The sequence below is a fragment of the Lycorma delicatula genome, chromosome 1, assembly GCF_047948215.1.
Source record: "Lycorma delicatula isolate Av1 chromosome 1, ASM4794821v1, whole genome shotgun sequence".
Taxonomy (NCBI): Eukaryota; Metazoa; Arthropoda; class Insecta; order Hemiptera; family Fulgoridae; genus Lycorma; species Lycorma delicatula.
Window position 1 is genome coordinate 275,735,563 of NC_134455.1, and position 15,456 is coordinate 275,751,018.

The following is a 15,456-nucleotide window of genomic DNA, read 5'->3' on the forward strand; positions in this document are numbered from 1 at the left end:
GCTGAAAATTTTTCTACCCTTCCAGAAATTTTTTTACTATCGATTTTCGTATCAGCAATAATGATAGGAATCTAGAAATAGTTCAGATCGAATTACGAAGCTTTATCGTTCAGAAAAAAAGTTTGTGATAATTAAAATACCGATTGTGATAATGCAAATTAAATAATTATTGATAGATACATTGACAAAAACATTTCACAGTAAACTTTGTTTTATATTTTTGTAGAAAATCATAAAAATTGACTCGCCTGTCCGGATAAGACTTGCTACAATAACTGATATATCGGATTAACTCATGGTAGCGTTATTCATAATATTCATAAATGAATAATGGTACAGAATATAATTCTATAGGTACAGAATATAATATAAGAGTCTATAGGTTTAAAAATAAGACGTAAAAATGTGAAAATAATTCGAGGAGATGTATGTGACAAAAAAATCCTCTGTTACTTGAATAAAAGCTAAATAAAATGTGTCATTAAAAATAACCTAAAGTAACTCACACTAAACGGCTATTAAAAAGTAAAATAAAACCGTCAAATCGTCGTTGGTAGATCGTAAAAATGTTTTGCTTTTTTATTCGATTCTAAATTATCAAATAGCTTTTACGGTCTTTAAAAGACACGGCCGCTTTAATATGTTGATAGTTTTTTCTTTTACTTTGGTACGTAGCATTTTTTTAGTCAACCTGCCTTCTAAAAATCCTCTACCATTCAACCTGTTTTCCTTTCCTACGCATTCTATTCTTTTTCTTAAATCTTGATATACTTTTTCCCTTTTCGTCTTCTAAATTTTTTATTAAATTTAACATATTTTTTGCGGGGTTTTCTATCAACTACAACCTTCCTACCAAAGATCTTTCCTCCCGCCTTAATTTTTTTAATTTATTAATCTATTGATCGCTCTTTACTGTATCTAGCTGCGTAGTAACTTCTAGGCTACTAACCATTAGGCCGGTTTGTATGTTTTGTTGAAATTTCTACATCGCATCTTTCTGGAAGAATAACTATTCATTTCACAGAACCAAATATTCATAGGAGACGTTTTAGATATTCAGAAAGAGTAATAAAACACTTCTCAAACACCATTATGAAAAATTCTAATATTTTTACCTACATTGGTTGCTTAATAATGTTATGAATCCTTTTTTTGTTTAAGGAGCTGGTAGAAAGCGTCAACAAAAAACTCGTCTACTTTATCAAGTTGCACGCCACTTGGCCTGTTCTTTGTCACTACGCCGAAGAATTAAATATGAGAGCACCATTACAGGTGAGTAATCATAACTAACAGGAGTTCGCACGACCAATGGCTTGCTGGAGTCTGGACAGTGTTGCAATTTCAACAGTACTTATGCACTCTTACCACTACTCTCCCGCAAATCACCTCTAGATTAACTGCTACACTGTGATTGTAATAGGTCATTCACCTTTAGCTGTATAGAACACGAGTAATAAGATTCTATAATTTTATCATAGATTAGTGCCTGAGATGTATATATAAAAGAAAACTAAGAAGCAACATTATTATTAATCTGTATTAAAAATTCAGGGCAAGGTGCTAATGTGCTTTTATATGAATCGTTTTAATAAAATATCTGTCCAATAACATTAACGGATACACGATATCAATAGTTATAGTTGATTTCACAAACAATGATATTGATGTTTATTTATAAACATCAATATCAGTGTAAAGATTAACAAATGACTGAATATTTACATATAGTAAAGAAGTGATGCTTGTCTGCTTCTTTAATTTATATTTAAGTACAGCATGGTAAAAATACAGTATTAATTGTTATACATTCGGAAATGTAACATAGCTTAGGTTTCTTTATTTAAAAAATCATTCATCAACGAATAATGTTATTAATTAAATGTAATATTTTTAACACAAGTTCTCCATTACCCACCCAAAAAAAAAAAAAATATATATATATATTTATAAAGAGACGTATCGTCAGAGTGAGTTTTAGCGTCAATAATTACTAACATTTTTTTAATTTTTTTTTTTTTTTAATGTTTATTTATTCTTTGACAGTTGTTAACATCGGTTATTCAGTTTTCCCAGTCTAGATCTGTAATAATGTTGAAAAATTGCTACAACTGGGCTGTTGCAGAATAATTTATAACCCTATCTTTGTTTCATATTTAACATAATTTAAGTAATATGCCCGCAAAGCAAATATATACTAAAACATTAATTAAAATATTTTCAGTCATTTCTGAACTGATTTTATAATTCTTCTTGATTTTAATGTATTTTCGTTGGTTTGAATTGATACTTATTATCCGTATTTTAGGGACAAATAATACATCCAAATATTTTGCTCCATTAGAAAATCTATAAAAGAAAATTGTGGAATTTATGTTTAACAGTTTACTGCATTTTCTCCTATTTATGTTCTTATTCTATTCATTTTAAACCTAAATTAATGATTACAGAACCTTTTCCTGTAATCAAGAATGTTTCGGTCAATTTATTTAAAAAAAAAACGTTTTATATTTTTATGATTAATAAATACGCTTAAATATATTAATATCAATTTAATTAATATATTAATTATAAAAGTAAAATAAAGTAATATTTGCAAATTAATTTATTTTTTGCGGTAAGAAGAGTTTACCGCATGAAAATAATTTTCGGTTTATATCTACGATTACCGGAAAACCACAGACCAAAGTACGAGTTGTTTTCAGGAAACAAACGGTCTTTAAATTTTTTTCTTCCTGGGACCGAAAACAATTTACTAGAACATTACATTAATGGAATGTCAAGCTGTAGCGCTCCTGATACTAACAGGTGCAAGTATAACAAAATCAGCCAATTGTTTTAATAATCAAAATCCGAGGTATATAACCTGAGGCGAAAAACGGGTTTTAACTATATTCTTTGACTCATGAATAATCCTTAAACATCAAAGTCAGTGAAAAACTAGAAACTAAATTTTCATTAAAAAACTTAATTACATTTCCTTTGATAAAATCTTTATATTCGAAAGTAACAAAACGTATTTCAACCGAAAATGTTAAAAATTTAAGGGAAATTATTTAAAATTAATCTTATATTCACATAAAATACTTTCTTTGCCACTTCTATTTCAAAACGGTTCAGAATTTTATTCGGTTTATCGCTTAGAAAATATACATGGAATTTTAAGAGTGTGGACCGAGGTTGCATGTCTGTAACTCGCATGAAAGGTTTTCCGACAAAGTAAGTCAGAGGCTTTACTGAACGTTGGTTGTTTTTTGTAGATTAAAAATCCGTGTATATAATTGTTTGTACATATTTATTTTGTTGATAAACTACATTAAAAAATAAACTGAATACAAATATTAGAAGAATTGTTACCTGATAATTGACAAATAGAAGATTTATTAGCTCCAATTAAAATTTATATTCTCAATTATTTTCAGTGTTGTACAGTGGAATTAAAATCAATGTCAGACCTACGTAATTTCTTATCAAAAAATATTTTGAAGGCTTCTGATAAATATTAGAGTTAGAAATATTTCCTCTGTAAGTTATATTATCTACATCCGGTACAACAAACCATAACACCATGTAAAATAAATCATTTTGCATATTTTTATAACACTTGTAAAAAACTTTTATTTTAATTTGAAAGTTTAGAATTTTCAATTCCAATACAAGCTTCATCAATCTTCTTCTCTTGTAAACACTTATCCTATAAAAGTGGGGGAAAAAAACTGTTTTATTCATTTACAAAAAAAAAAAATTAATGTGAAATGATAACTATGCCATCTTTAAAATAATTTGTCGTAGATTCTACCATTCAGTTATTAAAATACATAATGGTATATATAACATGTAATATATTAATCATAAATATACATTTTTTTAGTGGTTTAAAAACCACTTATGAATAAATACCGAACTGACTAAGTAGTACTCAAACTGACTGATTAAGGAAATAAGCTCTTCGCTTCATTAAAAAGAATTCTTGAAGAATTTCTAAATGTATCTGTTTATTAGTAGGAGAACGCTGAAGATGTTCAGAGAGTAATCATATTTTATCTGTAATCTTGGGATTATCTCACTCAGTCTTCTCAGTCCCTGAGGATGAGACTGCCAAATCACATCATTCTCGGCTCATCATACAATATTGTACTACCATTCAATATTTAGATTTTCCAAAATCTCTTTAAGCAGAACATATCTACACTTTCTCTATAAACAGATATGCTCTCTCCTAAGTAATAATGGTTTCCTCAATTGAAATATACTGGTCCAGGATTACAATTTCCTAAGGATTAAAATACAAAAATATTCAATTATACTTTACCGACGTCCATAATTTTTATTGATTTGAATAATTTTGCGTTATCAAAAATGAATTATTTGTTACACCCCTTTTTATATTTATTCTTGAAGCTAAACACCTTTCCTTGAAAATTATTTTAATAATATTCATGTCACTTGGGACAATTGTATCTTGTTTGTTTAAATTATTGCTATAAGTAAGGGTTCCTCTGACGATGACAAAAAGACCCTATAGAACACTGTATTGTTCTAGTTTTTAATTTCTTTCTTTTTCCTGTTAGCCTCCGGTAACTACCGTTTAGATAATACTTCAGAGGATGAATGAGGATGATATGTATGAGTGTGAATGAAGTGTAGTCTTGTACATTCTCAGTTCAACCATACCTGAGATGTGTGGTTAATTGAAACCCAACCACCAAAGAACACCGGTATCCACTATCCAGTATTCAAGTCCGTGTAAAAATAGCTGGCTTTACTAGGACTTGAACGCTGGATCTCTCGACTTCCAAATCAGATGATTTGGGAAGACGCGTTCACCACTAGACTAACCCGGTGGGTTAGTTTTTATTTTACCTTATAAAACTCTTACGTAAACGCTAAAACTAGATTAACGCAACTGTTCTTAAAAGTATAATTCTTCCCGTAGGGAAATATCCTTGAGAAGGAACTGAGACTAAAACATATGCAACTATGGTAAATTTGCGAAATAATAACGAGATCAGATTCATTAACTTACAACCTAACAAATAATAACCGATTTTTTGCCCCTGGCTTACTATCTTATGGTACAAGGTCGGGACAATTAATTCTATTAACAATACTTGACTTAAAATGGTCGGATATCATCGGAATTAAATTTAGAAAATAAGTTTTACATAACATTCTAAAAATGCAATAAACTGTAACCGTCCGCGCCAAACTAGGTTAATACAATAACTATGAAATTAGATTCACTTACTAAAAACTGACTAGAAAAAGTTTTTATATTAAGTCTACTACCATATCCACGATAATAATTTATCATATTACTCATGAAAGGGCAAACAATTTAGCTTTACAGAAGATAATTTTTGCACCTTGATTTTGTATCAAAAAGAAAGTATCCTGCAATTATCATATAATAAAATTTTAAATTTTATAGAATCCGTTATGTCAAAAAAAAGTTTATTATGTTTTAAACATAGTATTATATCGAAATTATAAATAATTGTTGGCTATTAAGAAACTGTGAAGATATAAACGACAATTTTCGAATATTTAGTGTTTTCGGATTACTTTTCAAATCAACTGATTCTTTGAATAAAAACTGTAAAACACCTATTTTTAAATATAATGTATGGATGTTACTAATTTACCTCGCACATTACTTTTATACGCCGATGTAATTTTTTTTTTGGCATCGATAGAGTGCCAAATTCTTTGGAATTTACATGCATCTCAGAATGTTCTCTATAAGTAGAGAGTACGATGCCAGACTTTTTCTGAAATAATTTATTACAAAAAAAAATCTTTTATTTAAAGCTTGCAGTACGAAAAATACGTGATACAAGAAAAGTGACGATTACTATACCACAATTTTAAAAGAAATAAAATGAAAAAAATGTCACCCTGAACCATTTCATTTCCCTTTCCATTCTTTCCCAATTTTGTTATTGCACAAGCCTATCCTATACGTAACATCCGCTCACGCGCAACACACACCCGCATATATTCGAACTCTGCTAACAATTTATAGACATAAGTGTCAATTCAAACGAAGATATTTGAAAAAAAAAGAAAAGATAGAAGCACAATTTCATTGCAACACTGCAGAGGCATCAGCTTGCAAGCATATCACCAAGTGTTGAACTCCTGTCATCCGCATTTTCAAATTTTCATCATATTTCTCATTTTATAATTTTAATTTCATCTATTTTACTTTGTCACATGCATCCGTATTTTACACGTTCTTTTCTTAACACGCAGTCAAATGTCTTAAACGAGGTAAGAAGGAGCAACAATTTTAAAATGAGTGTTACTGTTTTTTTTATAAATTTTTTAACCTAGTAGAATTTTTTAATTGCATTTAATAAGAATATGATGCACAATTATTTGCTTTCTTTGCACGCCCTTTCCTGATATGTGTAGATGGGACTTCAGCATTTTCTATAACATTTATTACTTCGTACTTATTCTTTTAATCGAAATATTATTTCTGTCAAATTTTATATTTAATTTATATAAACTGTTAATTATTATACAATTATGCTACTATTATTGGAATCTACTTATATGTTTATCGATGTACTTTTTCTTCAATGTTTAAGTAATTTGAACTACTATTCGGTAACTATTTGTTACGCACTTTCTCTCATCATACCCCTCTTATATTTTTTCCTTGTTAATGAGTAACATAAATAAAATTTTTTTACAGATTCACCTCATTTTTTCTTATGAATTTATTTTTTATAAACATTTATATGTAAATATAAACTTTTTTATATTCATAGATTTAATATCTTAAGTTGTAAAATATTTTTTTTATATCGCACAATATTTTAAATATATCATATTCTCTTCACATTAAAAATGTGAACATTTACAATTTACCTCTTGCACCTTCATATATAATCATAATATTTTTTTCTGACAGAATAATAATTTACAATTAAATATGCGAGTGATTAGATGTAATATAGAAACTTTGAAAGGATCGACAAAAGAAAAAAATATAGTGAAGTAAAAAAAATGTAGAAGGGACTGAAAGAAGAGAACAGTATTATACTTGGGAGATTAGATGGGATTGTAGAAGAAAGTGTGCTTTCTTCTGTGAAATATTTGATAATATTATCGATATTCGGTAGGGTAGAAATGAAAAGATAAAACAAAGGAACCGATTGTATTGATGTCCATACATATGTAAATGCAGCGGAATTAAAAACAACAAAATCAGTAAGTTATTTGCAGTAAGTAACAACTTTCTTTTACACATAAGGTATTTTTATAATTGATCTTATAATCTTGCTTAACGTAAACAGTGTTTGGTATTATAAGTAAATTTAAATATCAATAACGAAATCCGTCGGTTATAAGTTACGTAGCTATTAAACAATTTTCTTCTTCTTTCCTAATCTGTAAGTTGCACTGTTCAACACTAATGAACAATAAACAACCTCCCCCCACCATACAGCCCAATGAGGAGAGGATGATATGTATCACGCGTAAATGAGGTGTAGTCTTGTACAGACTCAGGCCGACCATTTCTGAGACGTGTGATTAATTGAACCCCAACCACCAAAGTTCACCTGTATCCACTGTCTAGTATTCAAATCCGTATAAAAGCATCTAATTTTTACTAGGATTTGAACCTCAGAACTAATGACTTCGAAAGTCAACTGTTCATCAACTGATTTGCCATGACGAGTTAATGACTAGACCAGCCCGTCTGGTGGTGATTAAACATTTCCATAAAAATTTTGATCAACTTTCTCAAAAATAATATAAGAAAAATTGTTCAAAATTCAGGGCTACACACGATGCAATGGAGACCGAGTTAACTAAAGAACAAATTGATAATGGATAAATTTTTCAATACGTTTAGTCAGGTTATGTAATAATGCTATTAAATTTTTCGCATTAAAAACGCTTTAAAAAAATAGTAAAGAAATATATTTTTTTTAATTTCTCTTTTTTTGCTAACTATTATTCTTATTAATCTGTTTAATTTCATTCAAAATATTTTATTTGTAATTAACATACAGTTTAAGAACATGTTTTAATTATGTTGGAAACAAAAAGACTATAATAAACACGCAATTAGACGTTTTTGCTAAAATTGATAGTCTAATATGTTTATTTAAATAACGAAAAAGAATAAACTACAGCACTACTATTTTACTTCTACTTGTGCTGAGATTTAACTGTAGCATTTTAGCGCTAAATTTTAAAGTATAAATAGTGACAAAAAATCGCATGTAATAAAACTTTTGTACAAATACGACGTCGCTAATTAACATGAAAAGTGTTCTTAGTTAGACTGGATCAACATGAAGATAATCTTGTATAGAGATTTCTGCTGACAACGTTGGAAGACAGATCCAACTTAGATGGAGAAACGCCAAAGAGAAAGAAAAGAATTGCAATTATTAGTAAAAAATAAATGCTAAAAAATTATCTGATTTCAGCTAGCATTATTAAAAATTACAACAAAAATCAACGCCAAGAAGTGAAGCAGACTTATTACTGAATAAATTAAAATTCCTTTCCTTATTTGTAATTAACACTCGATATGCTCGATATGAAGAGCTCGATTACCGTCTGGACGTGTGCAAGACAACGAATGATGCACATATAAAAGTGTATAAACCCCAAAAAAGCTTCAGAATTTACCCTTTCAGAATATATACTCATATAAGTAATACTTTAAATACAATGCGTTTGTATAATACTTGAAAGCGAGGAGTTCTTTTATAAACACTCTATGATGTATTATGAATATATAACAATACAAAATGTATATGTACCTACCTACAAACCAACTTGTCCTGACTGTCTGATTCCCCAGCAAAACACAAAACTGAACACCCAGCAAAAACACTAAAGATAAATAGATGAAAATTTGTATGTATGTTCTTCTTACAGTATAAGTGCATACTAAGAAAGGATTTTTTTTAATTCTTAGTTTAAAGTGTTAAAATGGAGTAACAATGAAATTTACTATTTTTCTTTTAATTTCTCGGTAACGAAAGAAAATATCCACTTAATTTTTGGTGTATGTAATTTTCGTGTAAATATCTAAAAACAATTTCTAAATTTTTCGAAATTTTACCTTAAAAGGGGTGAAGAAAGGTAAAAAAATTGAACAATGACTATAAATTTTCCTCTAAATTTTTCCTCTTTTCCTATAAATTAGTATACTAAATGAGTTATTCACTAGATTGGGGCTTGCAAATATTCTTCAGATAAATATCTAAAAACTATTTTCGGATATTTTGAATTTCGATTTTTTAAGGTGTGCAACAGTGTACGGCGCGGAGGCTTAACCAATACAGCCACTGTTCAATATACGTGTGACGCTACTGGCTGCACCTGCCTCCAGTTACTTGAGAAAAATACATAAAATAAATGTAATTAAAAAGTTTGAAAAAAAAGAGAAACGAAGTACGGTCACCTCCTAAAGGTGTTTGCTGAGCAACGCGAAGAACGGGTAAAATACATTTTTACCATGATTTAAACATAACTCAAGTATGAGTTTAATGAACAAAGCGGGCAAGGATTTTCCGAGATTCCGAATTGGTTAAAACGAAGTAAACGTGGTACTTTACATTTCCGCGTATTTCTTGCCAAGATATTGAGATATCGGTTTTTATATTTTTATATATCAAAGTATCTTATACACGTTTTCAAATAAATTTAGAACTTCTAACCATCCAGTCTCAATGTTTCGGCTCCTGTATGTAAACTGTTGCTCTGAAGAAATTACAATAAACTGATATTTTTTATAAACTGAACAGGCTTTAATTTTTATTTATCATTATTATTCACACAAGCATAATTTTAATGAACACAGCGGGGTTCAAGCGGTCAAGGGTCCAAGCGGCCGAGCCCTCTGGCTTGACAGGAAGGGTAAGCGAAGCAAGCCATGACCGCCTAATTATCCCCTGACCGCGACCGGTATAACCAAGTAACCACATAGCGTGGGCGAAGCCGTAGCGGGGACGCTAATATAATTATATATACGATAATTATTTAGAAGATTGATTTACAATTTCATTACTAATATTACGTATTCATTACTAACAAAAAATGATGAAAGCTAATTGTGCAAATGATATTTACCTGTACCAACTAACATTTTTTTATAACATTTTACCACGCACTTAAAGATGAAAAAACTTTGTTAAGCTCTTAAAGAAGCAGAAGGCTTTTTACGACCGATAACATGAAGAAAAAATTAATTTTTCATCAACAGATTTTTACTACTCCAAATGTAATGTCGAAAATGATTTGCATTGTGTACTGATGTCTGAAAGCATGATTTCGGGTTACAGAATTCAAAAAATATTGCGGTAAATCAACTCTTTTAGCTTTCTTTAATTATTTATGTTTATTTTACATATGGTCATCTTAAAAGCTTATGCCTTAAAGCTTATAAGTCGTTTGCCAAGTGGTGGTCCTCTGACCGTGGAGTGCTGTGCGCAAGAGTTAGGTCCGCTAGGAGAAGATACCAGCGTCGCCCCCTAACGGGGATTGCTGTTGATGACGTGTGAACTGAGGGTCTGCGGATCTACCGGCACGCCCGTAATGACTATGTTCTTGCCATCAAGGAAACCAGACTCAAGTTATGGCAAGATTCCATGAGCGAGTTGCAGCACAACCCCTGGCAGCTCGCAAAATCATGTTACCGGCCAAAGCCATTGTTACCGAGCATATCCGGGTCCAGTGTTCGATGCGGGTTTGGTGGTCGTGACCACACTTTAACATCTGTGGCGACTTACCAGGCATTCCTGGATAGTCTGTTTCCAGATGCTCCGGAGGGAGAAGCAGAATTCGTCGTCGGGGGGGGGGGGGGAGAGTGAGACATTTCCTGGCGTGCGGACTGTGTATCCCGTAGATATAGACTGAGTGGTTTCTCAAATGTCACTGAAAAAGGCACCGGGGATTGACTAACTTGACCCGAATATATTTTACTATCTACTGCCTGTCATAAAAGAGCCGCTTGGCCGGCTGTTCTCGGGGTGCCTAAGCTAGGGCTGCTTCCCGACTTGTTGGAAAGTAGCTTTGGTGAGGGTGCTCTTAAAACCAGGTAAGGATCCAAGTGTAGGTCGACAGTTATTGGCCCATCAGCCTCTTGCCGGTAATCGGCAAATTGCTTGAAAGGCTGGTTGTGGAACGGCTCTGGGAAAGCATAAAGGTGAACTGTTTTCTAAATCGAGGCCACTGTAGCTTCATGAAACTGGTTGGCGCCGAGGTTTGCATCTTAAATGCTCTTGCCGAGGTAGAAAGCGCCGACTGTATATATGTTTTAGCAATTTTTATTGGTATACAGGCAGTATTTTCTTCCTTGTGTTGGAGTATGCAAGTGATAAATTTTATTTGATCTCCAGTATATCCATCCCAAGGTTTAGCAGCACGCCACTATCTCTGTTATATGCTTCCTTTTTAAGTTAATTTTGTATTAAATGAAAATAATTGTACAATAAAACAATTAAACCCTCACAACACTTACCAACTGATTACTCTTTGGTGCCACATTACCTCTAAATTCAATTTTTTTTTTATGTTTATCAATTTAAATTTAACATTAGACATTCAGGTTACTGTGAAACCAGAATAGAAACATAGAGAACTGAAAAAGACCTAAAAAAAGAACTGTACTGTGGGATGGCTGCCACTGGCTGGTATACAAGTATTCAATCAATAGACCTTTGGAAAATAACTTTTTTATATATTTGGCAAATAACTCATTTCTTGTCCACGCTTTGAATGATTTTTTTCTTTCACTGATGACTTAACTCACCATATACTTATGGTGTTATAACTAGGTGGACCAAAATACTCATCCACATAGTTAGGGAGATTAACTATAGGGCTATAGTTTAGTTAATCAGATTTTAGTTTATTCTACCTCGCTTTCACTTTAAAAATAAAGTTTGTTTTGTCCGAATCTCTAAAAAACTTAATAATAAATGGTAGATGTAAAGCCATAAATTTGGTTTACATCATAAAAAGGCATCTAACATCTCTTCATTAGATTGAAATTCAGTACGCATAATGCTTTTATCAAAAATATATAAATCTTCCCTCCTTTTCATAGGAAGATTCTGTATTTAAATTAAATTTTTAAAAGAGAAATTTCAATTCTATTTACACTACATTGTAATACAATAATTTTCTTCTTTTACATTCTCTTGCTACAATCCATGTACTGATTATTCATAAATAAAAATGTTGATCCATTTTCATAGAAAGATTATTAATTTCCTTCTTTATTTTAATGGTATATCTTGGTTATAAATTTCGAATGCCGTCAAATTTTTTCTATTGTACTTAAATCACTGCTTATAATCATTATAGATTACATGATAACACAGAGTGGATCAGGGTTTTTCCCACCCTCACAACTGACCAAACACTCTACTAACTGAGCCTTGAATTAATATGCTTAAATAAGAATTAACAGAGTTGAATTGAATAAACAGTATTTTAGTGAATGTTTATTTTAAACTAAACAATTTACCAATATACAATACTATCACTGGTCAATCAAAATTTAATAAATAAAATAATACAAAATCACCAGAAAAATTAACACAGTAGCTTTCAAACAAAGAACATAAGAAACATCTCTTCATTCATCTTATAACTCAAGGCCAATTACCTTTTTAACAGTCTCGTAGGTTTAGCCAGTGTTCACCACAGGTTTATTAGATTATTTTCAGGGCTTGTTTTTTGGTTCACAGAATTATTATTATTATTATTATTTTTAATTTACATTATTTTTATTCAGTTTGAATTTGAATAGTACTAGTATATCTATGTCGTATTTTAATGAAGAATCAAGGTCAAACATCTTTGAATATGAGTTGAGTGGAATATTATATTCAGATAGTGTGTAAAATTATCACATATATCAACATGGGGAACAATAATTGGGGACAATTGTCATAAAAATAAGATATGTCACTTTCTGTTGAAGTTTCCCTTTTTACAAGATCAGAAAAGGGAAAAGCCTTAAGCAGTTAGAATTTTCCCCTACAAAAATGGTAACAGGAGATTAGTGTCAACATAATGCCGCAATGTATAAATAAGTACTACAACTGTGGTGACTATACCACTTTAAGTAATCTTATTTGGTCATTAATTGAATTTGGTTTTTTCAAAGTAAAAATATAAAATCTTTACAGAAGTTGTTGCACGAACAAAATTTTAATTTACAAAATTCAATGGTAGAACAACAATAGTCATGGAAACTTGGAAAGTAGTTAACTGGCTTGTGCAGTTCTAACTGAAAAATACTGATTGTTGAAAAATACCTTTTATCCAAGCTGTATATATTGGTATATAATCAGCTATCCATAGCTGATAAATACCAATAAATATAGCCCCAAAAAACTTGTATTATAATCTGGCTAAGGTTATACATTTTCTGTCTAGTGAAGACTACTTAAATATAATTAGTAATGTTATAAATATAATTAAACAGTGAATGTATTAACTGGCAGTATCAATCTCATCGGCATCAATCTAATCTCTCAGATCTCAACAGTTCTACTCAGAATGTTATTATGAAAGATTAAATGCACTATAGTTAAGAGAAATAATAATTTGGTTTTGGGAATGGGATTGGGGAAATAAAATATATTTACTGAATGCAACAAAAATTTTACAATGTCATCTACTGTTAAAGTTATTTAGGATTTTCCACAAATAATTATGTTAATAAAATTTAATATTGGAACTATAAGGGCACCTAATTTAATCATCAAGTAGGGTACCAGACTTAAATGAAAATATGAGGAAAATTTTATATTGCTTGTATCAAAAAGAAACAACATATTTCGGATTTTTTTAATCCTATTTATAGTTACTATAGTTCATAGTATGAAGTGATAACAACAACTCATTGGTAATTTAGAGAGTGATCAAATATTTTAAACATTTCTATTTATTTCTTTTCATAAGGTATAGAATGAAATTATGATCAAGTAAACATGATTGTAAATTTGCTACTGAAATAAATTCCATAATTTTTATTGTAAGGATTCTTAGAGTTTAATACTTACTGATCAAAATAAAAGAATGTTTAGGCTAAATGTAACAAATTATTTGTTTACTTAATGTGTTCATTTATGTTTTTGCTGCATAAATAAAAGTATTTTTTTAACAAAAACAGTAAAGGAATAAAGGGTATATTTTTTGATAAGAGGGAGCACAAATACTACTCTTACTCTGCAATTGACCAAGCAATCACTAGAAGCAGAGCGTAAGCCTAGCTCAACTTTCATTACTACAGTAAAAAAAGTTATAGAATATTTCCATAAGGACCATAAAAAGACCTAATGAACCACATAAAATGGACTGAAAACCTTATAAAAATGTTAATCAGCTATTTTTTATAACAAAGATAGATTTTAAAAAATCTGATGTGGACAACACATTACTACCTTTACGCTTATTAAATTACAATTACACATTTTTTTTTAAAAATGAAAAGAGGTGTACAACTAAATGTTACAACAGTCCTAAATCCAAAATTTCAATATCCTATGGCTAATCGTATGGCTAATCGAGTTATGTGAGATACGTACATACCTCCAGACGTCTTGCCGAAACTAGTCAAAATGGATTCAGGGATGGTCAAAATGGATCTTTCCGTTGAAAGTTGAAAACCAAAATTTTCCACGATTACAATACTTCCTTTACTTCATACAAGGTAGTAGAAATGAGGATGTTGAATGTTTTTAATAAGATCTATATAGAAATTTTATAATTAAGGAAATTCTTAAAGGTATAATAAACCCAATATAACTGAAATACTTTAAATAAAATTGTTCAGTAGAATATAAAGTACTTTTAAACAGTATTTATTTAAATGTAGATCGTAAATTATGACAAATATCATGAAAATTTAACTTTACTAATTTACTTTCTACTTTATTAATTTAGCTTGCCTATGCCTAATGTTTGATAAATAGTATTTACTGCTGCAGCTTAAAACAGCAGCGAAAAACAGCATTAAATAATAAAGTATTGCTTTATAATGTGAAATTTAATGAACCACTGTAATAATGCATGATAAATATTTAGTTAGATATCATAAAAGTATGCTTTGTCAGTACTCATAATTCACTTCTATTGCGCTGTAGGATTTCTTCTTTTTTTAACTTACCATTACGTAGACCATGGAATCTGTATGTCAGTTAAGTTACTATAGAAGTTGGAAAAATCTTTCAGTGTAATTTATACTGTCTGATTTTTTTGAGTTACTTTTAATGGTCAGTATTCTGTTTATAATTTTTAATAAATAAATATATGTGCATATATATATATATATATATATATATATATACATAATAAGTTAATTTAAAATTACTTAATTTTTTATGTTGTAATTTTTAAATTATGCAATAGGTAACTAAGAATTTTTTATTAAACTAAGAATTATCTTAAAAAAATGTTTCATAATTA

General features: G+C 29.9%; 1 protein-coding gene across 1 annotated transcript in view; it reads left to right on the forward strand.

Moving 5' to 3' along the window:
- LOC142332111 (anoctamin-7-like) overlaps window positions 1-15,456 on the forward strand; it is a 223,300-nt gene that overhangs the window by 150,528 nt on the left and 57,316 nt on the right. Inside the window, exon 6 of the mRNA XM_075378345.1 lies at window positions 1,162-1,272. Within this exon, the coding sequence (XP_075234460.1) occupies window positions 1,162-1,272 (111 nt within the window). The remainder of the gene's footprint in view (window positions 1-1,161; window positions 1,273-15,456) is intronic.